Source organism: Arachis stenosperma, chromosome 10 (assembly GCF_014773155.1).
Source record: "Arachis stenosperma cultivar V10309 chromosome 10, arast.V10309.gnm1.PFL2, whole genome shotgun sequence".
NCBI classification, from domain to species: Eukaryota; Viridiplantae; Streptophyta; class Magnoliopsida; order Fabales; family Fabaceae; genus Arachis; species Arachis stenosperma.
The window spans coordinates 21,114,654-21,141,352 of record NC_080386.1 but is presented as its reverse complement, the minus strand read 5'-3'; the positions used below and the strand labels follow the sequence as shown (position 1 = coordinate 21,141,352).

Sequence of the window (26,699 nt, the reverse complement as noted above, 5' to 3'; positions counted from 1 at the left end):
CAACCATACTCACAAACCTCTTTTCACCAAATACCTCCATATGACCCTAATCCTTATCCACCGTACCAACCACCTTTTGAGCCATATGAGCCACACATAGAACCGCCACCATTCCAACCTCAATACTTCCAAGAACCACCTTCAATAACCAAAAATTTTCAACCACAAGATGAATTCTACCTTTCACCACAACCTCACATGGAAGAATATTCATGTCTATTGATCCAAGAGCCATATGATCCTAATCATGATATCCAAGCGGAACAAGAGTCAAGGGATCGTCTCAAGGAAGCATTGGATCACATTCAAGCAACCATGGAGCATGTTGTGCAACAAGTGAAAAAAGTGGAGAATGTTGAACCACCACACCCTAATTATGATGAACCACCCTCTTATTATGAACCCTTCCATCCACCCCAACCTCCAATGGATGACATCCTTGATGTTCTTGTGTAAGGACAAGAGGAGATGACAAGGGATGTGCAACAATTCATGACTGCCTTGGACGAGGTGGTAAACCGATTAGCCTCTCAATGCTTGAACAACCAAAGAACTCCCATGGTCACATGTGGAGAATCAATTGAAAAGCATAGCATGAAGGAGAGATTGGAAATTCCAGTGGAGAATGAGGAATGTTATTTTGTATTAGAGCAATTGGAGGAGCCTATGATCATCGAAGAAGAGGAAGAAGTGGCTGAAGATTTAGGAGATGCGGAACCCCTTGGGAACTTAGATTTGAACGAAATCCCTCCAAGAAGATTGAAATTGATGTTGAGGAGGAGAGTGCACAACCTCTAAAATAATTTTTGAATGAAGACTTGGAAGGAGTGAAGCAAGAATTGAGTTCCCTTGGTGATGAAGATCATGCATCCAATTTTCTTGGTGAAGAATCCTTTGAATTTGAAGAACATTCTCCCAATGAATTTGAAAGTGATGTGGAGGTAGATTTCTCTCAACCTCCCATTTATGACTTGAGTGATGGAGAAGAGTTAGATGAAGTTGATGAACAAAGGATTGAGAATGAAGAAGTTTATGAAGAGGTGGAAATTGACAAGGAAGAAAGCAAGGGAGTAGAGCTTGCTAGCACATTGGAGATACCTCTCCCCAAGTCATCACCATCCATTCTTTCATTCAAGTGGGTAAATTCCTTATACTCAAGCTTTATTATTCCCCTTGAATATGGTTTGATTGAAATGGATGGTCAACTTAGACATATTTGTGGCTTTAAGAGTAAAAAGGAGATGGTTAGTGGTTGGAAATGCCATTCTAGGTTCACCGTGATTACATGTTCAAAGCTCAATAGCAAGAGTTGGTGTAGAACTAGATTGCTTGGGTCTAGGATGATGTTTAGTCATTTCTTTGAGAATTCACTTTGCTCATCACCCACATGGACTAATGATAATCAACTTGGAGATAGGTGTGAAAACAAAATATGGGATCCGGAAACACATGAGGATCAACTTTGGGAGCCCATGGTTTGTGAAGAATTCCATCAAAGCTTGGAGTTATTAATTTTGAAGAATGAGGCACAATGGAGAACCAAGTATTGGTGGGAGTTCCAAGATGAGTACAAGCACAAGCCAACTTGATGAGGAGCTCCCCATAAGTCCAACTTAAGGACAATAAACAAAAGTGCTAGGTGGGAGGCACCCACCATAGTAAATTCTTTTCATTTTTCTCTTTTGTACATATTAGTAATTAGGTTAATTTCATATTTAGTTTAGTTTGCTAAGTTTATTTGGTAGTTTAGTATGTTAAATAAGGTTTTATAGTGTTTTGGTAGCTGTTTGGAGGTTTGGAATGCTTGAATTGGTGCAAAAACATAGAAAATTTTTTGAAAAACAGAGTACCATCCACGCGTACGCGTACGGTGTGCGTACGCGTGCCCAAGCTTTTCGGCCATTCCACGCGCACACGTACATGACGCCCCCGCGTGCATGCAGAAGTTCCCCCCCAGCCAATGACCCGAGAGTTGCGCATGCACTGTGCAAACTTTGTGCCTGAGGCACAAACATCAACCCGTGCGTAAGCACAATGGACGCGTGCGCGCCTTATCTCTGGTTCACCAGGCACGCGTACGCGTGCCTTACGTGTACGCGTCGCGCCCATTCCACTACCATCCGCGCGCGCGGCATGCGCGTGTACGCGCGGATGTCCTTCCTTCACTACATTTCTTTTCTTCTCCTCTTTCCATTTCTTTCCCCCTCCCTTCTTCTTCCCTTCTTGTACCCCTCATCCAACACTTCCAAACACCATTGATAACCATTTATTTTAGTTAACTAATTAGTTAATTAGTTAGTTGATTAGTTAGTCTTAGTTAGTTTTCATTTCATTTTCTCTTTTTCATTGTAAGTGTTGGATTGTTATTCTTGTTTACCATTAATTGATGCTGAATATTAAAAAAAAGGATGTTATCTTAACATCATTATGTTTATAAACTTTGCTGGACTCTATTGTTGAGGTTATACTTTGCTACTTAGTTTTGAGTTTTTCATGCTTACCTTTTAAGAATACTAAGTGATGAGAAATGCCTTCAAGCATGTTTAATCTTTTTGAATTGCATGATTTGGCCACCATGTGATTTGAATCCTTTTCTTTGCCTAGGCAATCTCTTGATGGATGATGTTGTGCAATTACTTCAATGCATTGTGCTTCTTGTTCATATGCATCCATATGCTTATAGCTTGAATGCTCTCATGCTTCTTTAATGATTGTTTTACCTTACAAGTTTACTTAAGGCATCTCAAGCACACTAGGATAAGTGAAATGCATGCTTCTTTTGTGAAAAAGCTTTTTATGCTAATGTGTGTTCTAAATCGTGCAATTTAGAATTCACACACCTCTTTGTCATTGATGTCACACTACTTCGCTCACCCAATTCTAGTGATTTACCTCATTCCAACAATGTATGCTTCCTTGCTTTTATATCTTCTCATCTTATGGTGTTATATTTTTGTTTTTCATGATAGATGCACCACAAGCAATAACGGAAGCAAGACTAAGAACACGCAGCAACCAGGTTGACCTACCAGCTGAAGGTAGCAATCCGGAGATTCACCGTACCCCCTTGCTCATCTTTGAGTGCACCAAGGATGGTGCAAACTTTTAAGTGTGGGGAGGCCGTCCGACCAATCGACGATTTTGGGTGACAAATTTCTAACTCCAACACTTTAACACTTTTGCATTTCATTTTTTTGGTCTTTTAGGATTTTTAGTTGTATTTTCTTAATTTTGCATATATATACACAATAAGCTTAGTCAAAACAATGAAATTTTTCGAGAAAATCATCTATAGGGCACCTCAATTGAATTGAGTAGAAAACTTTTTCATAGAACTTGCTTGAATTATATATATTGTGGATCATGTTTTTGAGCTAAGAACACAAGCAAGTGAGTTTTGAGCCAAATGGTGTGGTTACATCTTATAACCACTTGTTTTCCTTCTTGTGTGCATTATTCTCTTTCTATGATTGTAATATTTGATTTGTTTAATTCTTTGTCCATTACTTTGTGTATTCATGCATTTATATGATTGAGGCCATCATTTCATTTAGCTCACTTACCCAAATTGCCTTACCTCTTATCATCCATTGTTAGCCAATTTGAGCCTACGATTAATCCATTTGTTCTTAATTTAGCACATTACAAGCCTTGAAGCAGAAAATAATAAATGTCCTTATTTGGATCTTTGATTAGCTTAGGCTAGAGTGTGAGTATCATTCAAGTGTGAAATCTTGGAACATTGGGGGAATAAAAAGGTAGTTTTGTATTTTTATTGAAATTATGGAAAATTGGGTACATACTCATGTATTGATCAAATGTAAAACCTTATGCATTGAGGTTCTTGTATATAGAAAGAAAAAAAATTGAGAAAAAGAAAAGAAAAGAAAAGAAAAAGAAAAATAATATGGAAAAGAAAGAAAAAAGAAGAAAAAGAAAGAAATAAAAAGGGGACAAAATGCCCCAAAGTAAAGTCCAATAAAGACCAATGCATAAGTGTTGTGAAATGAAAAGGGATACATGAGTATGTGAAAAAGTGAGAAGAATGGGTGGTTATGTTAGCTTTGAAATTGTATAGGATATCATAGGTTAGGTGAAAAGTTTAAGCTTATCAAAGATTCAAATTCCAAGCTCACTTAACCATATATGCATCCTACTTTGACCCTAGCCCCATTACAACCAATGAAAATACCTCATGATACTTGTATGCATGCATGAAATATATGTCGATTGTTAGAAGAAAAACAAATCTTAGAAAGCATGATTAGGAGAGAATTGAGAGAATCAACCCTAAACACTTGAGCGAATGGAGTGAAAATACATCCGGTGAAGGTTTGATGCTCAATTACATGTTTCCACCTATGATCATCTCCTTTCATGCAAGTTTGTAAAAATATTTAATAGCTCAATTCAATTGTGGTTTAGCATGGTTGTTAATACCTTTGGCCCTTGTGCTTATATATGTATTCTTGAGGAATTGATTTATTTCGACCGAGCAATTGCATTCATATAGATAGTTGCATATAGGTAGATTGCATTTAGTTAGTTTCCATTGAATAAATGCCATACCCTTACTTCATTCTTGGTTTAAGCATGAGGACATGCTTGGTTTAAGTGTGGGAAGGTTGATAAACTCCATTTGTAGGGTTTATCTTATACTTCATTTAAAGTATTTTATGACCTTTTTTACCCATATTTATTCATTGAAATAGCATGATTTCATGATTGTCTCCCAATTTGTGCTTAAGTGTGAAAACATGCTTTCTAGACCTTAAATTAGTTAAATTTAATTCACCTTTGATTCCACTAGATGCCTTGATGTATTTGTAAAGTGATTTCAGGTTGAAAAGGCTAGGGAAGGATCAAAGGAGTGAAAGAAAAGCATACAAAGTGGAGAAGATCATGAAAAGCCAAAGAATTGAACTCGCCCATGGACGTGTGCGCGCACCAGGCGATTACGCGTACCTTGCGAATTACCCCATGGACGCGTACGCGTGCTGTGCGCGTACGCGTCGGTGCTATATGATTTTTTAATGAAAACATGGCCAGCAAATTTAGAAGGGTTGTGGGGCCCAATCCCAACCAACTTTGGCGCCAAAAATGCTATTTAAAACTCCAAGGATTGAAGAGCAAAGGGGGATTCCATCATTCACACACATTAGGATTAGTTTAGAGTTAGTTTTAGAGAGAGAAACTCTCACTTCTCTCTAGAATCAGGATTAGGATTAGGTTTAGTTCTTAGATCTAGATTTAGATTCATGCTTTCTTCTACTTTTGATTCTCCATTCTTGTTATTACATTCATCTTCCTATATTCTTTTGTTGTAATTTCCTTTATGTTGCTTCTATATTTTGTTATAGATCTACTCTTGTTCCTTCTCTTTTCTTTCAATTTAATTTGAGGTAATTCATAATAATTGTGTTTCTTTGATTTGTTGTTGTTTAATTCCTTGCAATTGAGTAGTGTAGATTTACTTTCCTTGCAATTTTACTATGCTTTCCTTTTATTGCCTTCCAAGTGTTTGATGAAATGCTTGGTTGGATTCTAGTATAGATTTTATTCCTCTTGGCCTAGGTAGAGCAATTAGTGATGCTTGAGTTATCTAATTCCTTTGTTGATTGATAATTAGAAGTTGCTAATTGATTTGAATACCACTAAAGCTAGTCTTTCCCTTGGGAGTTGGCTAGGACTTGTAGAATCAAGTTAATTTATCCACTTGACTTTCCTCTATAGTTATAGGTTAACTAAGTGGTAGCAATGAACAATTTGTGGTCACAATTGAGGAGGATAACTAGGATAGGACTTCTAGTTCTCATATCTATCCAAGAGCTTTGTTAGTTGTTAGTTTATTCTCTTTGCCATTTATATTTCTCATCTAAAATCTCAAAAACCCCAAAACATACCTCAACCAATAACAAGAGCACTTCATTGTAATTCCTAGGGAGAATGACCCGAGGTTTGAATACTTCAGTTTATAGATTTTAGGGGTTTGTTACTTGTGACAAACAAATTTTTGTATGAAAGGATTAGTGTTGGTTTAGAAACTATACTTGCAACGAGATTTTATTTGTAACATTCTAAACTGTCAAAAATTCAATCATCAGTGACAGCTAGATATAACATCAGATCTTCTCTACCATCAGGTCGGGTCAATATTGGGAGTTGACTTAAAGAATTTCTTAAACTCTTGAAAAGCTTGTACACATTCTTGGGTCCATTCGAAATTATGCCCTTTTCTATGGATTGCAAATAGTGGTAGCAACTTCAAAGTTAAGCCAGCTAAGAATCTGGATAAAGCAATTAGTCTGTCATTCAATTGTTGGACTTCTTTCAAACAAGTTGGGCTCTTCATCTCCAAGATCACTTTGTATTTGTCCGGATTAGCCTCAATGCCCCTTTGGGTAAGCATGAACCCAAGAAACTCTTTTGTTTCTACTCAAAAGTGCACTTAGTAGGATTTAACCTCATCTCATATTTTCTTATAATGTTGAGTACTTTAGACAAGTCGGTCAGTAGACTAACTTCAATTTTGGTTTTGACAAGCATATCATCAACGTAGACTTCCATTAGCTTTCTCATGTGAGGTGAGAACACTTTGTTCATCAATCGCTAGTATGTTGTCTTTGTATTTTTCAATCTAAAGGGCATAATCACATAGCAATAGTTGGCCCTAGGAGTGATGAAAGACATATTCTCTTGATCGGGCATGTACATTGAGATTTGGTTATATCCTGAGTAAGTATCCATGAAAGAGAGAAACTTGTACCTTGATGTTGAATCTACCAAGGCGTCAATATTGGAGAGAGGATAAGGATCTTTAGGACAAGCTTTGTTGAGGTCGGTATAATCTACACACATCTTTCACTTTCCATTTTGCTTTTTTACTAGGACAATATTTGCTAGTCATAGAGGGCATTTCACTTCCTTTATGAATCCAACCTCCAAAAGCGCATGTATTTTCTCTTTGACAACCTGTGATCTTTCTGGACTGAGCTTTCGTTGTCACTTTTGTACAAGCGGGACCCTGGGTACATAACTAGCTTGTGGCATATGAGGTCGGGATGGATGCTTGGCATGTTAGAAGATTTCCATGCGAAGGGGTCAAAGTTTTTTTTGTAAGAGCTTGATGATATATTCATTCAATTTCTGGTCTAAATTGGCTCCCACATTAGTGGTTTTCTGACTTCGATGCCTATCTATCCTTCTTCCATTTTTTTCTCAGGCTGAGGACTCAAATCTTCTCGAACTCATACACCATCAAGCTCTATTGAATTAACTTTTTTCCCTTTAGAGAAGTCCCATAGATTTAAGCTTTTATTGTAGCATCTTCTGGCAGATTTCTGATCTCCTTTTATAGTAGTTATTCCTTCTAGAGACAAAAATTTCACACAGAGATAAGAAATTGATACTACAGCAGTAAGTCAATTTAGAGTTGTCTGACCTATCAATGCGTTATATGCTAACGCCATGTCTACCACAATGTAGTCGATGTTTATAGTTCGTGCTTTTAACTCTTTACTAAAAGTATTATACGATGTGATGTACCTCAGAGGTCAGACAGGTGAATCTCATAAACCAAATAGACAGTCTGGGTACGCTTTCAAACTTTTTTTCTCCAAGCCTGGTTTATCAAAGGCTGATTTAAATAGGGTGTTAGCTGAACTCCCTTAATCTACTAAGGTCCTGTGAAGATTAGCATTGGCTAAGATCATGGTTATAACCACTAGATCTTCATATCCGGACACAATACTCTTAGCATCTTCTTTAGAGGTTATTATAGGCAGGTCAAGTATCTCCTCATCCTCTCCGACTTGGTAGACCTCCTTCAAGTATCTTTTGTGGGATGACTTAGTTATTCTTCCTCTTGCAAAGCCACCAGCAATCATGTGAATGTACCTTTCAGGTGTTCTTGATGTTCTTTCTCGCCATTTCCTGTCTTCACTATCTTTTTTCCTTTTACCTGTTCCGTTTGTCCTCCCAGCCAAGTATTTATTCAATCGCCTTTCTCTAGCTAATTTTTTAAATCATGTTCTTCAAGTTGTAGTAGTCATTAGTTGAATGGCCATAAATTTTGTGGTACTCACAATATTTAGTATGATTATCCGCATTCTTATTTCGAATTGGCCTTGGAGGTGGTATCTTTTCAGTGTGGCATATCTCTCTGTAGATTTTGATCAGAAAAACTCACAACAAAGTGTAAGAATAGTACTTTCGAGATCTTTTTGAATTGTGTGCTTTTTTCTTCTTGGGCTCTTTTTCTTTATCTCGGGGTTGGTATTAACTGTTTTGTCAAGCTCTAGACTTTCTCAATTAAGATGTTTCTTCCATGTTAATATACTTTTTTTCCCGTTCTTGAACTTTGTACAGAGAAGTTGAGTGCCTTTTTTATATAGACTGTGAGAAGAGGCCTTCTTTGAGACCATTAACAAGCCCCACGATAGGTACTTCAATGGGCAAGTTTTGAATCTCCAAATATACTTTGTTGAACCTTTTTATGTAGATACTGATGGATTATCCAACCTCTTGTTTGACACCCAAAATGCCTGGAGCATGCTTGGCTTTGCCTTTTTGAATGCAGAATCAGTTGAGGAAGCTTTTGGCTAGGTCATTGAAACAAGTGACTGACCTCGGAGGAAGACTATCGAACTACTTCATCGTTGCGTTAGTTATTATAGTCGGGAACACTTTGCACCGAGTTGCATCTAAGGCGTTGGCCAAATATATTCGACTTTTGAAATTACTTAGGTGATGTCGGGGTTTGGTCATGCCACATAAAGGCCCATGCGTGAGCTCTTAAAATTCCTAGGGATTTTTGCTCGCATGATTTTCTCTGAGAATGGGTCTTCACTTTCCAAGGGTATGGTTTCTCGATCAATTCAAGGTCTCCTACCCTTAAGATCAGACTCTAATCTTTCAAGTTTTTTCACTAACTCCCTACGTCTGCGCATTTCTTCGTAGGGCCCACTTGAATACGTGTTGTTGCTCCAACTCAATCTCAGGCTGTTCTATCCAACCTTAATATCCATAGAGTAACCCCATTAATCATGTTACGTCTATATCTCTTGACCGTTTAAGTATATGAATTTCATATCATATTCTTCATCCTTCTAGGTCATTTCTGTTCCTTTCTTTGTCAGTCCCCACACCTCTTTGTGAGTGTGGAGGGATAACAATTGCTCAATCGTCATTAGGTTTTTCTCTTCTTGAGGTTTAGAATTGGATGCGCCATGTATCTATCTTTTGGGTGATCGTCCACTATGGTTGGGTGTCGAACAACAGGTCCTCAGCAACGCCGCCAATCTTCTGAGGGTTACCTGAAATTGATGAGGTTTGGGCCTGAACATGAGGTTTACACACCTTTTAATGAGAATTTCAATGTCTTCCCCAACAAGGTAAAATCATCCAAGGACTTTGAGTGAAGATGGGGTGGTACCTGCAAGACACTCTGATGCTCAAGTTAACAAAGATTTTAGACAGGTTTTAATATATTAGGATTCAGTTTTACCTTGTGTATGATAGGGTACTTATATATATAATAGAAAAGATGGCCTTATTATCTTTCTGTAACTTATCCTCCTATAATATTGGGTGGTTACTTTCTCTTTTATTAGGAATTGTTGAGATTCCATATTTAAAATAGAGGCCAAGTTATTAAGATACACTTTAATGCAGTTGAGATTTCTTTGGCTATGCAAATCAGGTTGGCAAATAAATCAATGGATCTGTTTTTTGAGACCCTTTTGTTTATAGATTGGGTCTGTTCACCTTACATTTGGCTTTACTATTAGGTCAAGTATGAACAAATATATAAATTATATGTATTTTTTGTCTATGTTAACGTACATTATTTACCAATAACATAGACTTTATCCAATTGATTATTTTATTTTTTTTATCTTTCAAAAAATAATATAATTTGATAGAAATAAAAAACTAATTAAATACATAAGTACTTATCAAATCATTAGTATATAATAAATTATTTTTAGTGGTAATAATAACGTGAAAAATTAAAAAGAGTTCTGATCAAGATTCTGAAAATCGGATCGAATTGTTTAATTCAATCGAGAATCAGTATCTAATATAGTTTAATCTGTAAATAATACCGTTTTTTTTAAGAACTGTCAAAAAATCAGAAAATCATCTGGAAATAAAATCAAATTGAATCAGAACTTGAACGGTTCTTAAAAGAAGAATTGAAAAAGAGTAGAAAATAGTGATGGAAAAAAAATAAGACAGCAAACCAAAAAAAAGAAAAAAAATGGCGGTGGACGCTAGAGCAGACGCAGATAATGAAAATGGCAGAACAATGATTGAGAGGGAAAGCAAAAATAAAAAAAATGGGAAAGGAGAACAGTATAACACAATATACAATATAGCATAAGACAAATCAAAACAAGAATTAAAGAGAGTAAATTTCAATAACAAGCATTTATAAAATTTTAAACATCCAAGAAAAGATTAAAGCAACAAAGACCTCAAGCCTCGCAAAGAAAAATGGAAAATACTCTTAGCGGCCACTGCAAATGTTATGAGAAACAAGCAACACATAAATTTTACTCAGGCAATTGTAATATTGGGGTTAGTAATTGAATGAGTTCTAGGCTCTTTTTTTTTTTTGTCTTTGAACTCTGTCAACAAGAATTTTTTTTCTTTATTTAAACAAGATTTGTCTTATTCTTTCTTTTTTTTTCTTTTTAAACTTTTCTTATTATTGTATAAACATATATTCTTTTTTATAGAAGTATATTTTTTATTTTTTTAATATAATAAATTATATTTATTTTATAGATAATAATATAGTACATCTAATTTAAACTAAATATATATATATAGAAAATTTAAAAAATATAGAAGAATGCACTTATTTATTAAATAAATAAAATAAAAATTAAGACATAATTAAATTAATATTTTTTATGTGTTGTTATTCTTTGTTATTCTATTACATAAAATATATAATATCATGAATTATATATATATAAATTTTACTATCCCAATTTAATGATAACTAAATTCTTTTTTTTTTCGGTCTAAAAAACTTGATTCTTGCTGGTTGAGGTCCTCCATGACAGTTTGAGCCCCATCCCAAGATTCGCATCGTTTTCGGTAAAAGAATAGTGTTCGGTTGTCGGGTTGGCTTTGCCCATTATACGTCAAGAATTACAATTAAACAACACTAGTACAGGTGAAGTGTTTTCACTCTCATTTTATTCGGACTTATTTAAATTATCAAATTATCATACCAGGACTATTAATCAACATGATTAATGCTGAGTTATTGGATCACAATCACTAAATTATTAGTAGAATTATTTAAATAAACTTAATTAATACAATATTTTAAAATAATTTGATATTGGTTATGTAATATAATTATTACAATATTATATATATATTTATTTATCAAATTTATCAAGTTTAACTGATTTAGCTGCATGAATGGTTAAAACATCAAATTAGACTGATTAAAAATTCAGTTTTCTGGCCAAATTAGTCAATCCAGTTCAGATTTCATAACTATGACATTTTAGATAAAATTGATATTAAAACTTAATTGAGACACTTCATTTACTAATAGGTTATTATATGTATAAAATAAGAAAAAAACTAACACAAGTTCTTTTAATATAATAATATTATGAATTTTTTAATTTATTTATATTTTAAATTAGGATGTTGAAAGAAAATTATTAAAGATCTCTCACATAATGAGTAGAGATGTCAATAGAGTGAGTAGAGATGTCAATAGAGCGAGGCAGGGAAAAGTTGTCCCATGCCGGAACTCCAAACTTCTTTCCGTCTTCGTCCCTATTCTTCCCGTTCAGGAAGATTGTACTGAATCTCCATTTTTTACTTTTCCACAGTTTTCATGACATTTTCTTTTGATTTACACTTTGCAAACCATAATTTGTTCTAATAACAAAACAAGAAACAACTTCCTTTGTTCACTACTTCTGTCCAAACCATGGTTTGATAAACAATAAAAGAAAAATCATGATTAATGTTACTCAAATATGCTAAAATAAGTTTAGAAATACTCAATTATATTTTTACCCTTTAAACCATAGTATGTGCTTTCTCAACATCAAACCAGACACAAGATGAAGCCACCACCAACCTAAGTATACTCAAATTATCACCCTACCCTAATCTCCCACAACATGAACTAATAATAGTGCTTACAGCATCTACTAATACAATAATCTCCCACAACAAGAACTCATCGATTTCCCAAAACAAGAAGCTCTGCCTCAGCAATTTATCTGCTCAACCCTTGCAAGATAAGTAAATTAATAAAAAGTAGTACATTTTCTGTCTTGCATAAAGAGCACTCCAACAAGGATCCAACCAAAACTAGCCCCAATGTCAATGTCAGAATACAAAATACACATGAAAATAAGTTAAATAATAGTAACTAATTTGGCGCATTGTATTTTTGCACTGTATAACTGCTACTCTAGAAGACAACAATACTGCCATTAAAAAATAAAGAAAAAATGATATCAAAACTTCATTAATTGAGATCATAAAACTTGTCAAGTTGCAATAATTGCCATCTACATATATGTGGTATAAGAAGAAAATTACCAATTACCTAAAATGAATAGAAGCTACAAGTTCAACTAATTAATCAGAACAAAACCTCCGAGACAATCCAGAACCCTATGCTCACAAGCGCGAACCGGCCGGACCGCCGGCGAGGAACGAGAGCAATCCGGCATTGCGAGGCTCCAGGTCATCAAGGAAAAGATCCTCCGGTACACGGAACGCGCCGTGCAAGCACACGACGGCTAAACCAACGGTGAGGGAGGAGATCAAGAGAGCACCGACACTGGTGACGAAGACGACGAAGACGGTGAGGACGACGAGGGCGGTGACGGTCTCCCGGTCGGAGAAGGTACGGCCGAAGAGGAAGAGTGGCTGGTCGGAGGGGCGGAATAGGTAGAGGATGGACCACGCGGCGAGGAGAGAGAGAAGCACGAGGAGAGAGAAAGGGTGAGTGACGAGTGAGAGAGCAAGTGCGAGTGCGATTAGGGTTACGTAGTTGACGCGGAAGTAGGAAGCGTTCTTGCGGATCCGGGAGTATGCGTCGGAGAGGGATTCGGGTCGGGAAATTGAGCTCCGATCGAGGAGCTCCGACCAGGGGCGGCGGTCGGAAAAGCCTTGGCGGAGGGAGGAGCTGAGGCTGGAGATGAAGGCGCGGAATGCGAATGTGGCGATCGGGGGAGTGGCTGGGGCAGTGTGGGCGTGTGGAGTGGAGATTGGGAGAGGAGGCGATTCGGCCATTGGAGGCGCGTGAATCTCCGAATGGCGCGAGTAGTTTGGCACAGTGTTGAAGAAATGGGGAGGGCAGTGGAGAGTGAAGAACGACGAATTATTATTGATGTTGTGAAGAAGGGCGTGTTCCGTGGTGTCCAGGGACGATGATTCGGGAAAGTTGCATGGTATTGTCAAGAGGGTTATTCATGAAGAACTACTTTTGGTTATTACTATACCATTTTAATATTTAAAATAAAATATACATAATTTAAGATGATAGATTAAAAATATTCTATATTTTATGACATGAATAATTATTTAAAAGAACGAATCTAATTAGATAAATATGTGAGTAAGAGTAGATCTAAGAAAATAGAAAAGTTCTGTATATAAGTCATTAGCTTTACAAGTTAATTAACGAATAAAAATCTAAAATGCGTTACAAGGGTTACGTCCCATACACGCGCTATATAAAGATTTCGCGTATATATAACTTCCAAATTTAAAAGATTTGTTTTCTTCTTCGTTTTCCTTATTTCTAGATTTGCTCGTTCTCCTTATTTCCTTCTTCGTTCTTCTTCTTCTCGTTCTTCTTTCTCTGTAACTCCAGCTTCATTTTCTATTCGATTTTTTGTTTTCTGAAATCAAAGTTTGAACTCGTTTTGAAGATAATGGATTATTCAACCTCAGATTGTCAGCTGAATCAGGGCGAAGTGGATTATGAATTTGTATCTAACGAAGTTCCTGATGTTTGATTTACATACGATTACTCTGAATTTTGTTGCAGTAATTTGTATAACATTGTGTAGCTGAATAATTCGTGAACATTGATTGTGAAACTAACGCGTGAACATAAATCTGTGGATTGAATCTAATGTATTAGTTTTGATTGATTATCTGGAATTTATAGCAGATGCTTGGGTGTACATCAGAACTTTTTTGGTGTATTTTTACGGGAAGTGTGGGTGTATTTACAGTTTATGACTTTTTCTGTTATTTTAGATGAGTTGTTGTCGTTCGGGTGTATTATATCAAACATGATTGGGTGTGTTTTTAGTTTTTGACATGGTGTATTCTGCAGCATGTGTATTTACAGTTTATTATTTTTTTTGTTATTTTAGCTGAGTTGTTGTCGTTCGGGTGTATTATATCAGACATGATTAGGTGTATTTTTATTTTTTGTCATGGTGTATTCTGCAGTCTGTGTATTTACAGTTTATGGCTTTTATTGTCATTTTAGTTGAGTTGTTGCCATTCGGGTGTATTATATCAGCAATGATTGGGTGTATTTTTAGTTTTTGACATGGTGTATTCTGCAGCATCTCTCTGTTGTTCATGACCAGTTTGTTCCGAAGGTTGGAATGACATTTACCACCCTTGAAGATGTTGGAAAATTTTACAGGAACTACGCCAATGCTGCAGGTTTTTCTACAAGAGTTCGGAGCACAAATAGGAAGAAAAACGATATTAAGAATCAATTAATTACATGTAGCAGAGAGGAAAAATAGAAATCTAAAATATCTCCGACCGAGAAGACGAATCCGACAGCCGGTTTAAACTGTCCTGTAAGAATTTATATACACTCATTGAAGGAGGTTGGTGCTTGGATCATTTCAAAGGTTGTGTTGGATCATTCACACCCCTGCTATCCAAGTAAAGCAGAGATGCTCAAACAGCACAGGGAACTAAGCATGTCCATTTGTCGTACAATAGAGAATAACGAGGAGGCTGTTATTAGACCAAATAAAACTTACCAATCATTTGTTGCGGCTGCCGGGGGTCACCGCGAGTTAAATTTTATTGAAAAGGATGTGAGGAATTACGTTACGAGAGAAGTGCGTAATGTTTCTGAACAAGAAGATGCAAAAGAATTTGGAAAATATTTGTTACGAATGAAAGAGAAGAATCAGAATTTCTTTTTTGAGCTTGAACTCGAGGAGGATCAATCGATTAAGCTGGCATTTTGGGCCGATGCAAGAAGTAGAGCTGTCTTTGAGTATTTCAGAGACGTTATTTTATTTCACACAACCTACAATACAAACAGGTAACAAATTGTTCCTGTTTATGATGCTAAATTAATGTAATTTTATGAATCCATAGTAGAGGTGTATATTGGTTGTTTTTTGGGTGTATAAAAAGCATTTGTTGGGTGTACCTAATGATTTTCTATTCTGCACTATGGTAATTTGTTTCAAGTATAATTTGGTTTGTGGTTCTTTTGTCGGGGTGAATCACCACGGTCAGTCAACACTTCTTGGATGCTCTTTGATGAAAAACAAAGAAATTGAATCATTCAAATGGTTATTTCAATGTTGGCTTCGTTGCATGGGAGGAAATGCTCCGAAAGTGTTCCTCACCGATCAATGTGCATCAATGAAAAGGGATTTAGAGGCCTGTATGCCAACAACAATTCATCGTTGGTGTATTTGGCACATCATGAAGAAGATTCCAAGCAAATTAAACGGGTACAAGGGACATACAGAAATTGAACAAGAAATGAGCCAAGTTGTTTAGAACTCTCATAGTAAAGACTCATTTGATAGGAACTGGAATGATTTTCTGTTGAATTTTGGTCTTGTGGACAAGTGGCTTTCAGGTAATGTTTGTTTAAAATCTGCAGCAGAGGTGTAATTTAAATTTACGTCGGGTGTATTTATAGTCTGTTTATGGGTGTATTCTGCAGATCTCTATGAAGACCGTCATATATGGGTTTCAATATATTTGGATCACCATTTCTGGGTAGGGATGAGAAGGACACAAAGGAGCGAGAGCATGCATTCATTTTTTAACTAGTTTATTACCCGGAATAGCTCGCTTATTCAATTTGTCAAACAATACGATAATTGCCTCGGAAGCAGGGTGCAAACAGAGAGAGAATCAGATGCTGCAGATTTTCATACGGTCATACCGTGTGCAACCAAATTCTCCATTGAAGCTCAGTTTCAAGATTTGTGCACTCATCAAAAGTTTAGGGAAGTCCAAGCACAATTAAGAGGAAAGGAGAATTGCAAAACTAGATTAACGAATTCCGCTCTAGACTATTCAGTATACGAAGTTGGAGAACAAGTTTCCAACTCAATATTCAATAAGTTTGTGGTTACTTACGACTCAGTAGCAACCGAGGTAAAATGTCAATGCTTATTATTCGAGTCAAAAGGGATACTGCGCCGTCACGTACTAAGCGTGTTAAGCTTTGAACAAGTAAGCCAAGTGTCACCTAAATATATACTGGAACGATGGAGCAAGAAGGTAAAGAGGCGACACACACACATCAAGAGCAGCCACGACGAGCCATTGTTGGAGCCAAGAAGCAAGAGGTTTGACGAATTGATTTTTCTTTCGCAAAATATTTGCGAATTTGCATCAGAATCGGAGGAACTGACTGCAATTCTGCACCGTGCGTACGATACCGTCATGGTTGAGATGGAAGAATTGAAAGCCAAAAGGAATGGGACATCTTCTTTATCTCACGAAGACGCCAACTTGGAATCCGTTAACGAGCTTCAGAGTCCTCCAAGGATTTGAACAAGAGGACGTCCAAAAAATAGGCAAGTTTCAAAGTTGGACAAACAGATTAAAAATGCCTCAAAGAAGAAGAAAATGAAAGCTTTAAACGAGGTAAAAGTGATGTTTTTAAATATGTGGTAATTGAGTTTAATTTTGTCGTTAATAGTTTAGCTAATATGTGAGTTTGTTATATTCAGTTAAACCTTTTTGATGCTGGATCAGTGGTGCATTCAAATTCCAACCAATATCAAATACGTGTGATGAATTATCAATTAAGGGTATTAGCAACAGTGAATAACTCTTTGGGTGTATAGTTACAAAATGTGGGTGTAAAAGCAGTATTATTTTGGGTGTATTTATGAATTTTCTTGTATTTCAGATTTTACTTATATATAGATATATATACTTCACAATATGCTATTTATGTTAAAAAATTACTGATTTGGGTGTATAGTAGTTTCATTGGTTTAGGGTTTAGGTGTTAGGATTTTAGGATGTTAGGGTTTAGGGTTTATGGTTTAGGGTTTATGGTTTTAGGGTTTAGGGTTTTGGGTTTAGGGTTTAGGGGGATAGAAGTTTGGGTGTATATTAAGCAATCTTGGGTGTATATTAAACTTTCCTTGGGTGTAAAATTTTATAATTTGTGTTTATACCTGGCTTGATGTTTTTCTTCATATTTTACCACCTGTAATACAGAGCTTTTGAATACAGCACAAACAGTTTAACAGCACAGACATTTTAACTATGGAAAAAAATTTCATTGAATAGAAGTTGTTTATAATTGGCAAATTTTTACACCATGTGTTCAATTTACAAACTAACTAGCAGTTACATTACTCAGTTTCTATATCATTAGAGTCTATGTGACAAAATGGACTCAATAATACTGAGGATGGCTTGGACAGTCTTATTGCATTACTCCCTCTAATTGCTTCAGCTCTGTCTTTATTCATTTCACTGAATAGTACCCGGGAAGCATATTCTACTCTATAGTGGTCCACCTCGTCCTACAATTAAAAAGTATATTCTGTTTAAATAACAATATTAATTCAGTAAAGTAATACAGAGTTATATAGTTTTAAAGACAGTTACCTGTGTCCAATTATCCCACTCATACTTTGCCCTTTTAATGTTTTCGGGCTCAATTAACTCAAGCCACTTCATAATGTAAATAGCACAGTTATAACTGAAAACGAAGAAAATAAATTACAAATCTCATTTAGGAAAGTTTAATGTTCAGAGTCACAAATTTATACCTTGCCTTTTGGCCTGAGATGTTAACGTATGGTGCTCTAATTTTCTTCTCATTCTCCTTTCTCTTCAGAGGTGCCCCGCCAGCATATACTCTCATTCTTGAAATTACATATCCCTTAAAAAACAAAACAAAGCAGTAATACACCCAAAGGAAATACACTCAAAGGAGAACATACTTACACCCAAAGCAAAACATACATACACCTTATATTGAATTGAAATACACCTAACTATTAAAATAAAGAACATAGAGCCAACTTACAATGAATTTATTAAGTTCCTTTCTGTCATCGGCTGGACATTTCGTGTGTACCGGGTCAAGTATATAAAATCTCCACTTTCTTGTGTCAATCAGCCATAACCACCAATGGTTTGAGTGGCAAATAGATGCAAAAATCTAAAACATGGCGACATTTCAACAGTGTTTTATTTTATTTGGCATATAAGTAAAGAATAGTACTAACAAATTTTACAAATGGAAACTTACATATCGATGTGATGTTAATTTTTTTGCATTTATGAAGGGAATAAACATTGGGTATTCTTCCACCCTAAATTATTTATTGGTTTTAGGTGATATGAATTCCCCCTTTGGATGCTTCGCAATGACCATGTTCTGCAACAATTGTGAAACAACAAATGAAATACTGAAAATACATCCAACTAAATACTTTAAATAAATCCAAATGAATACACAACTTACACACAATTGAACGTAAAAAATACACCCAAATAAATACAAAACAGTCCTAGTTGATCAGAGAAAATACACCTTAAGAAATACAGAAAATACACTCAAAATTAGTAGAAGTAAAATTACCACAATATCAGGGGGGAGACAGTATACCTCTTCTTGAAACCTTTTATCATTTTTCTGGTTGAGGATGAGGCACATGGCAGTTACAATCTAGAAAAATATGCCGAAATCAATTTACATTAATAAACATTACAGTTAACTTTGGTGTAAAAACATTAATGTTATTCTAATATTACCTCAGGTTCTATATAACTTTCTGATTTGAGTGATGCAAGGTGCATTCTTGTCAAAATGTATTTATCTTGGACAATCAGAGTGCACACGTTGTCAAACTCATTAGTTCTGCCATCTGCGTATTTCTTCAATCGCGTCCCCCAGATGTAGCACTTCTCTTTCATCTCAGCCGTATTTTGATTTATTCTCGCAGGAGTTTCAAACTTTCCATAACTTTCTCCGCCACTCTCCTTTTGAATTTGTAGACTTTTACTTTCTGCTTTCACCCACTGTTTGCTATTTTTTCCACCAAATTCCCTAATTGTTCTAGCAGCTTTGGGGTTTCTGGAGTTTTTTCCATCCCTCCTTCTTGCGTTGATGCCCCCTCATGCGTTGCTGCTTTTTCTTGGCTTGAATCAGTCAAGCCAAGGCTGAATGATGGCAACGGATCTGCTTTAGGAACATACGATGCTGTCCGTGCCATCATCATCAGTGCAGCAGCATCTTCTGGGACTGAATTATTGCGTGATCATGTATAACGTATTATAAGAATAAGAATATAAGGATGATAACCAAACATTGATTTTACTTTGATGAACTTACATTTTAGATAGAGTTGGGGGAAGCGTGTGTGTGCTTTCTTCAAGTTGTTGGGGGAGTTCAGGAGTGCTGCACGGTACATAAATTTAATCATGATGTAAAAAAACTAGTCATGGATCAATCGTCAAAATATACACCCCAACAGGAGCAATATACACCCAAACTATAACCAAATATATACACCCAATATTATTTATTACCTTTTTTTAGTTCCTTCAATTTGTAGTAGAGGGGTTGGTTCATTTTCTATTTCGGGTGTTTTTTCATTTTTCAGTATAGATGTTGTTTGGGACAGTGGTAGACAAACTTGAATCGGAACTTTAAACAAGAAGAAAAATAAAAGGTTAAGAATGACTTTGAAAATAAAAATGTTATAAGGTTGAAATATTTTTGAAAAACTCACATTGCAAGCCATTCAGATTGTGTCTCTTCCCTCACAACCATCATATTCTCTTCAAACAGACTCAACCTAAAATACACCCCAAGAAAGTCAAAAATACATCCGAATAATTCAAAAGAAAGACAGCCTTTATTTTTTGAGAACTTACATACTTGCAGTTTTTGCTTTTTTTTTCCTGTCTTTTTTTTTCTCGAATAAAACAATAAAGGGCTTTTTTTCTAAAAAAAAAATATATATAGAATTAGAAGTAGAAGGTAATAAAAAAATAAAAGCAATGATTATTTGAAAGAGAAATTACATGCTCTCTGCCGGTTTGTTTACACTACTTTGTTCTGTGTGTCGTTGAGAGGAAGGATCATCACTTCCCAAGTTTACGTCCGATATTCTAAACATAATAGAGTACATGTTATTCACAAAAAAATACCATACTGTTAAATCATTATAAAAAGATTTAATCAAATAAAGATTCTTACGTTTCAGATGAGACATAATGACCTTCGGTCGATCGCAGGTCAGCTTGTTTCTTCCTGCGAAACAAGAAACCTGCAAAACAAGAAACAATTATTAGCAAATACCCCTAAAATCTAAAATATACACCCCAACAAGACATACCCCTATGCAGCAGATTTTTCATTGTTTTCCCTTAAGAATGCATCTAATTCTTGAGTTCCAATTTCAGATCTGACAGTACATGTATAAAAGAACATGTTAACAAATATAATTTTGATGATAGACGGTAATATAGCTTAGAAAGTACTATACCCATGATAGGATTGAGCTTGCTCAGGAGATGAATCCTGCACAATGGTCTTTTCCTTTTTGGATTGTGTCCTGGAAAAAAAAACAAGTATGAATCAGAAATACAAAATTAATATGATCACAGAACACTATCCAAAGAAGTGCTTACTTTTTTGGTATTCTCTGAGTCTTTTTTTGTTTTTTGCTTCTCCACTTGTGATGATTCTTCACTTCTATAAGTTAATCAGAGACACTCTGTTAATACATGAAATCTTGATAATAAACCTAAAGGAAAGGAGTAATAATTTCAAAATATCACTCATCAGTTGATTCAGATTCTGAATTAGAATCCTCCTGAATCTTCTTTCTTTTTTTGACTCCATTCTAAAAGGCAAACAATCATTATTTAAAAACATAATAAAAGGGATAAAATACACCCAAATGAATGAACACAGTACACCTAATTTGATAAACAAAATAACCCAACTTGATAAACAAAAAACACCCAAGTGTGTTACTTACTTTTTGGCTTTCTGTTTTGGTTGTTTTCTTGTTGAATCCTCTGAGTCTTCCTTAGTCTCAGACTCAGAGGTAGAATGGTCACTTTCAGTTGTTTCAGTCTCAGATGATGATGTTGAACTTGCCTTCCTTTTTTTGGTTTCTTTTTTTTTTCTTTTTTCTTTATTTCTTTCATTTTTTCCTTTGGGTCGGCCATCTTTACAATCCCCTGAAACATTAGAAATTTTAGTTAGCAGCATTCAGGTAAATAAAATACACCCAAGATATTTTGTTCACTTACCATATGATCCTCCATTTCTGCCCTCATTCTTTCAACCAACTGCTCCTTACTCCAGTTGGCAATCCAGGGTTCTTGAGGTCTTTCTGCCCTATTCTTGTCTTTATTTTTTGATAAATGAAAGTAAATTATCATCAGGGCAAAGAGGCAGTCATCAATTGCCTTTTTCTTTTTCACCTTCTAATTTGTTATGCCCTTGATGATAAAATTCAAAACATGTCCTCCCCAGTTTCACTCTGTTATTGTGTCCATCTTGAAAATTAGGGCCAGGTGCACATGTGAGATTTTGTTTATTGTTGTTGGTAACAGGAATGTCATCTGTATATAGAGGATGAAAATCCTCTTAAACATGAGGCGCCCCTGTTCATTATCAACGGCAATAGCCATCATCTCATCTGTAAGATTTTTGAGCGTTACCCTGGAATCTTCTAAAAATTTGTTTGTCATCTTCAGAAAGATCCTTATAATTGACTTTCTGAGAAAATAGATCTCCTACAAAAAGGAAAACAACATGGTATGAAAATCAGTTCAAATACACCCAAAATCAATTGAAACACACCTGAATATGGCTCATATACACTTATGTTTGTAGCGAGTTACCTGATGCATTGATGCCAAGTGCAGCCCCTATTGTTTTTGGTCTTATTTTAAATGAACCGTAGCCAGTTTCCAGTCTGTTTTTCCCTAGTTTGAAGAAGTTAGCCAACTCCCTTAATATTTGGTGATGCATCATCAGCGGCGGGATGTGCATCAGGCTGCCAAATCCCAAATCCCTAACTATTGTTTTCTTCTCCTCACTCATGTTTCTGAATTTCTCACTTAACAAATGTGTTGCACACTTAAGGTCCTTGGTTTGCTGTAAACAAAGCAAAGCAAAATTATAGTCAGTTATATTTCTATTATATAAAACTGATTTCTCCTAAGACATATATTTGTTCTTACATTTTTTTCAACTTGGTTTCTGCCTGCCATTGTTTCTGAAATAAAAAATACACCCATAGATATCAGTAAGATACACACATAGATATGAGTCAGATATACCCATAGATATGAGTTAGATACACCCATAGATATCAGTCAGATACACACATAGATATCAGTCAGATATTACTCAAACATGCATTAACATACAAGGTCAAGCAACATTACAAGGTCAAGCAACATTACAAGGTCAAGCAGTATACACCCATGGACAAGCAAATATTAGAACAGTTGCAACTGATCATTATATTACAATATATCAGTTCAGAAATATACATCCAACAAAATACTCCATATACACCCACCAAATCAAGCAATATACTTCCAAAAATCAGTTACCAGAAGAACCAGAACAACAAGAACAGTAACACTAAAACTAGAAGAACAGTATAACCTAGAATCAAGAATAACACTAAAACTAAAACAAGTAAAACATTAAAAATTGTAAAAACCAAGAAGAACGTAGAAGAATAGTAAAACCTACAACAACAGTAAAACCTAGTTCTTCGATTTCGAAATGTGAAAAATATACAGGATGAGTAAAATAGTAACATAACGTACCTTGAGTATTATAACTTTGTTTTTTCTGGAGATTCTTGATCGAGAGTTCTATGTTATGTTGATGGATAGTTTGAATATTCGCGACGATTGCTATCTCTGCCGTTTGCAATGTTACTCGAAAATGGAACGGTTTTGTTTTCTCCGAATAGCTTGGAGAAGTGGAAGAGTCCGCCATTAAGAAGTGATTTTCGCGAAGAAGTGGAAGAGTGCGCCATTAAGTGAGTGTTGAGTGGAGCGCGTGAATGTTACGCTCCATTCAAAGTAATTCAGTGCGCGTGTGCAAGGAGTGTGGTCTAGGAGCTTGTATGACTTGTAGGGCCTGCTACACATACAAGCAAAAAGGCCCTACAAGTCATACAAGCTCCTAGACCACCCTCCTTGCACACGCGCACTGAATTACTTTGAATGGAGCGTAACATTCAAGCGCTCCACTCAACACTCGCGCTTCGCGAAAATCGCTTCTTAATGGCGCACTCTTCCACTTCTCCAAGCCATTCGAAGAAAACAAAACCGTTTTATTTTCGAGCAACATTGCAAACGACAGAGATAGCAATCGTCGCGAAGATTCAAACTCTCCATCAACACAACATAGAACTCTCGATCAAGAATCTCCAAAAAAAAAATAAAGTTATAATACTCAAGGTACGTTACGTTACTATTTTACTCATCCTGTATATTTTTCACATTTCAAAATCGAAGAACTAGATTTTACTGTTCTTCTACGTTGTTGTAGATTTTACTGCTCCTCTACGTTCTTCTAGATTTTACAGTTTTTAATGTTCTACTTGTTCTAGTTTTAGTGTTATTCTTAGTTCTAGGTTATACTGTTCTTCTTAGTTGTTCTAGGTGTTACTGTTCTTGTTGTTCTAGTTCTTCTAATAACTGATTTTTGGAAATATATTACTTGATTTGGTGGGTGTATATGGAGTATTTTGTTGGATGTATATTTCTGAACTGATATACTGTAATATAGTGATCAGTTGCAACTGTTCTAATATTTGCTTGTCCATGGGTGTATATTACTTGACCTTGTAATGTTGCTTGACCTTGTATGTTAATGCATGTTTGAGTAATATCAGACTGATATCTATGGGTGTATCTGAATCATATGTATGTGTGTATCTAACTCATATCTATGGGTGTATCTTACTTATATCTATGGGTGTATTTTTCATTTCAGAAACAATGGCAGGCAGAAACCAAGCTGAAAAAAATGTAAGAACAAATATATGTCTTAGGCGAAATCAGTTTTATATAATAGAAATATAACTGACTATAATTTTACTTTGCTTTGTTTACAGCAAACCAAAGACCTTAAGTGTGCAACACATTTGTTAAGTGAGAAATTCAGAAACATGAGTGAGGAGAAGAAAACAATAGTTAGGAATTTGGGATTTGACGGCCTAATACGCATCCTGCCGCTGAGGGTGCATCACCAAATATTAAGGGAGTTGGCTAACTCCTTTAAACTAGGGAAAAACAGACTAAAAACTGGCTACGGTTCATTTAAAATAAAACCAAAAATAATAGGGGTTGTGCTTGGCATCAATGCATCAGGTAACTCGCTACAAACATAGGTGTATATGAGCCATATTCAGGTGTGTTTCAATTGATTCTTGGGTGTATTTAAACTGATTTTCATACTATGTTGTTTTTCTTTTTGTAGAAGATCTATTTCCTCAGAAAGTCAATTATAAGGATCTTTCTGAAAATGACAAACAAATTTTTAGAAGATTCCAAGGTAAGACGCTCAAAAATTTGACAGATGAGATGATGGCTATTGCCGTTGATAATGAACAGGGGCGCCTCATGTTCAAGAGGATTTTCATCCTCTATATACAGATGGCGTTCCTGTTACCAACGACAATAAACAAAAACTCACATGTGCACCTGGCCCCAATTTTCAAGATGGACACAATAACAGAGCGGAACTGGGGAGGACATGTTTTGAATTTTATCATCAAGGGCATAACAAATTACAAGGTGAAAAAGAAAAAGGCAATTGATGGCTGCCTTTTTACCCTGATGATAATTTACTTTCATTTATCAAAAAATAAAGACAAGAATAGGGCAGAAAGACCTCCAGAACCCTGGATTGCTAACTAGAGTAAGGAGTAGTTGGTTGAAAGAATGAGGACAGAAATAGAAGATCATATGATAAGTGAACAAAATATCTTAGGTGTATTTTATTTACCTGAATGCTGCTAACTAAAATTTTTAATGTTTCAGGGGATTGTAAAGATGGCCGACACAAAGAAAAAAAAATAAAAGAAATAAAGAAAAAAGAAACAAAAGAAGAAACAAAAAAAATAAAAAAAAAAGGCAAGTTCAACATCATCATCTGAGATTGAAACAACAAAAAGTGACCATTCTACCTATGAGTCTAAAACTGAGGAAGACTCAGAGTATTCAACAAGAAAACAACCCAACCAGAAAGCCAAAAAGTAAGTAACACACTTGAGTGTATTTTGTTTATCAAGTTGGGTTTATTTTGTTTATCAAGTTGGGTGTATTTTGTTTATCAAATTGGGTGTACTGTGTTCATTCTTTTGGGTGTATCTTGTGCATTCATTTGGATGTATTTTATCCCTTTTATTATGTTTTTAAATAATGATTGTTTGCCTTCAAGAATGGAGTCCAAAAAAAGAAAGAAGATTCAGGAGGATTCTGATTCAGAATCTGAATCAACTGATGAGTAATGTTCTGAAATTATTACTCATTTCCTTTGGGTTTATTATCAAGATTTCATGTATTAACAGAGTGTCTTTGATTAACTTATAGAAGTGAAGAATCATCATCAGTGGAGAAGCAAAAAACAAAGAAAAAGACTCAGAGAACACCAAAAAAGTAAGCACTTCTTTGGATAGTGTTCTGTGATCAGATTAATTTTGTATTTCAGATTCATACTTATTTTTTTCCTAGGACACAATCCAAAAAGAAAAATGTCATTGTGCAGGATTCATCTCCTGAGCAAGCTCAATCCTATCATGGGTACAGTACTTTCTAAGCTATATTACCGTCTATCATCCAAATTATATTTGTTAACATGTTCTTTTATGCATGTACTGTCAGATCTGAACTCAAGAATTATATGAATTCTTAAGGGAAAACAATGAAAAATCTGCTGCACAAGAATTATATGTACTGTCTTATTTGCTAATAATTGTTTCTTGTTTCGCAGGAAGAAACAAGCTGACCTGCGATCGACCGAAGGTCATTATGTCTCATCTAAAACGTAAGAATCTTTATTTGATTAAATCTTGTTATCATGATTTAATAGTATAGTATTTTTGTGAATAACATGTACTCTATTATGTTTAGAATACCGGACATAAACTTGGGAAGTGATGATCCTTCCTCTCAAGGACACACAGAATAAAGTAGCGTAAACAAATCGGCAGAGAGCATGTAATTTCTCTTTCAAATAACAGTTACTTTTATTCTTTTATTACCTTCTACTTCTAATTCTATATATATATTTTTTAGAAAAAAAACCCTTTATTGTTTTATTCGAGAAAAAAAAAGTAGAAAAAAAGCAAAAATTGCAAGTATGTAAGTTCTCAAAAAACAAAGCATGTCTTTCTTTTGAATTATTCGGGTGTATTTTTTACTTTCTTGGGGTGTATTTT

General features: G+C 35.3%; 1 protein-coding gene and 1 long non-coding RNA gene across 5 annotated transcripts; both read right to left on the bottom strand.

The window, feature by feature from the left end:
• Positions 1 to 12,569: 12,569 nt before the first annotated feature.
• Positions 12,570 to 13,290, bottom strand: LOC130954259 (PRA1 family protein B3-like). Its single transcript, XM_057880996.1, has one exon. It carries the CDS (start codon positions 13,288 to 13,290, stop codon positions 12,673 to 12,675), a length of 618 nt encoding a protein of 205 aa, XP_057736979.1. The 3' UTR covers positions 12,570 to 12,672.
• Positions 13,291 to 17,560: 4,270 nt separating this feature from the next.
• On the bottom strand, positions 17,561 to 22,507 carry LOC130954116 (uncharacterized). 4 transcript variants are annotated; one of them, XR_009076187.1, is made up of 19 exons: positions 22,471 to 22,507; positions 22,129 to 22,384; positions 21,532 to 22,020; positions 21,255 to 21,459; positions 20,902 to 21,116; positions 20,757 to 20,825; positions 20,607 to 20,675; positions 20,468 to 20,537; positions 20,293 to 20,379; positions 19,998 to 20,063; positions 19,795 to 19,912; positions 19,598 to 19,663; positions 19,018 to 19,507; positions 18,872 to 18,931; positions 18,512 to 18,640; positions 18,287 to 18,421; positions 18,027 to 18,139; positions 17,863 to 17,956; positions 17,561 to 17,777 (listed from the first exon to the last, which is right to left on the bottom strand). It is a non-coding gene; the product is annotated as an uncharacterized LOC130954116 (long non-coding RNA). The 4 variants fall into 4 exon arrangements; XR_009076189.1 differs by having other exon boundaries at positions 18,845 to 18,931; positions 21,532 to 22,384; XR_009076186.1 differs by having other exon boundaries at positions 21,532 to 22,384.
• Between the last annotated feature and the right edge of the window lie 4,192 nt (positions 22,508 to 26,699).

What these genes read in the sequence shown, in the direction of transcription:
- LOC130954259 (XM_057880996.1), bottom strand. Translation starts at nt 13,290, where the DNA reads ATGGCCGAATCGCCTCCTCTCCCAATCTCCACTCCACACGCCCACACT.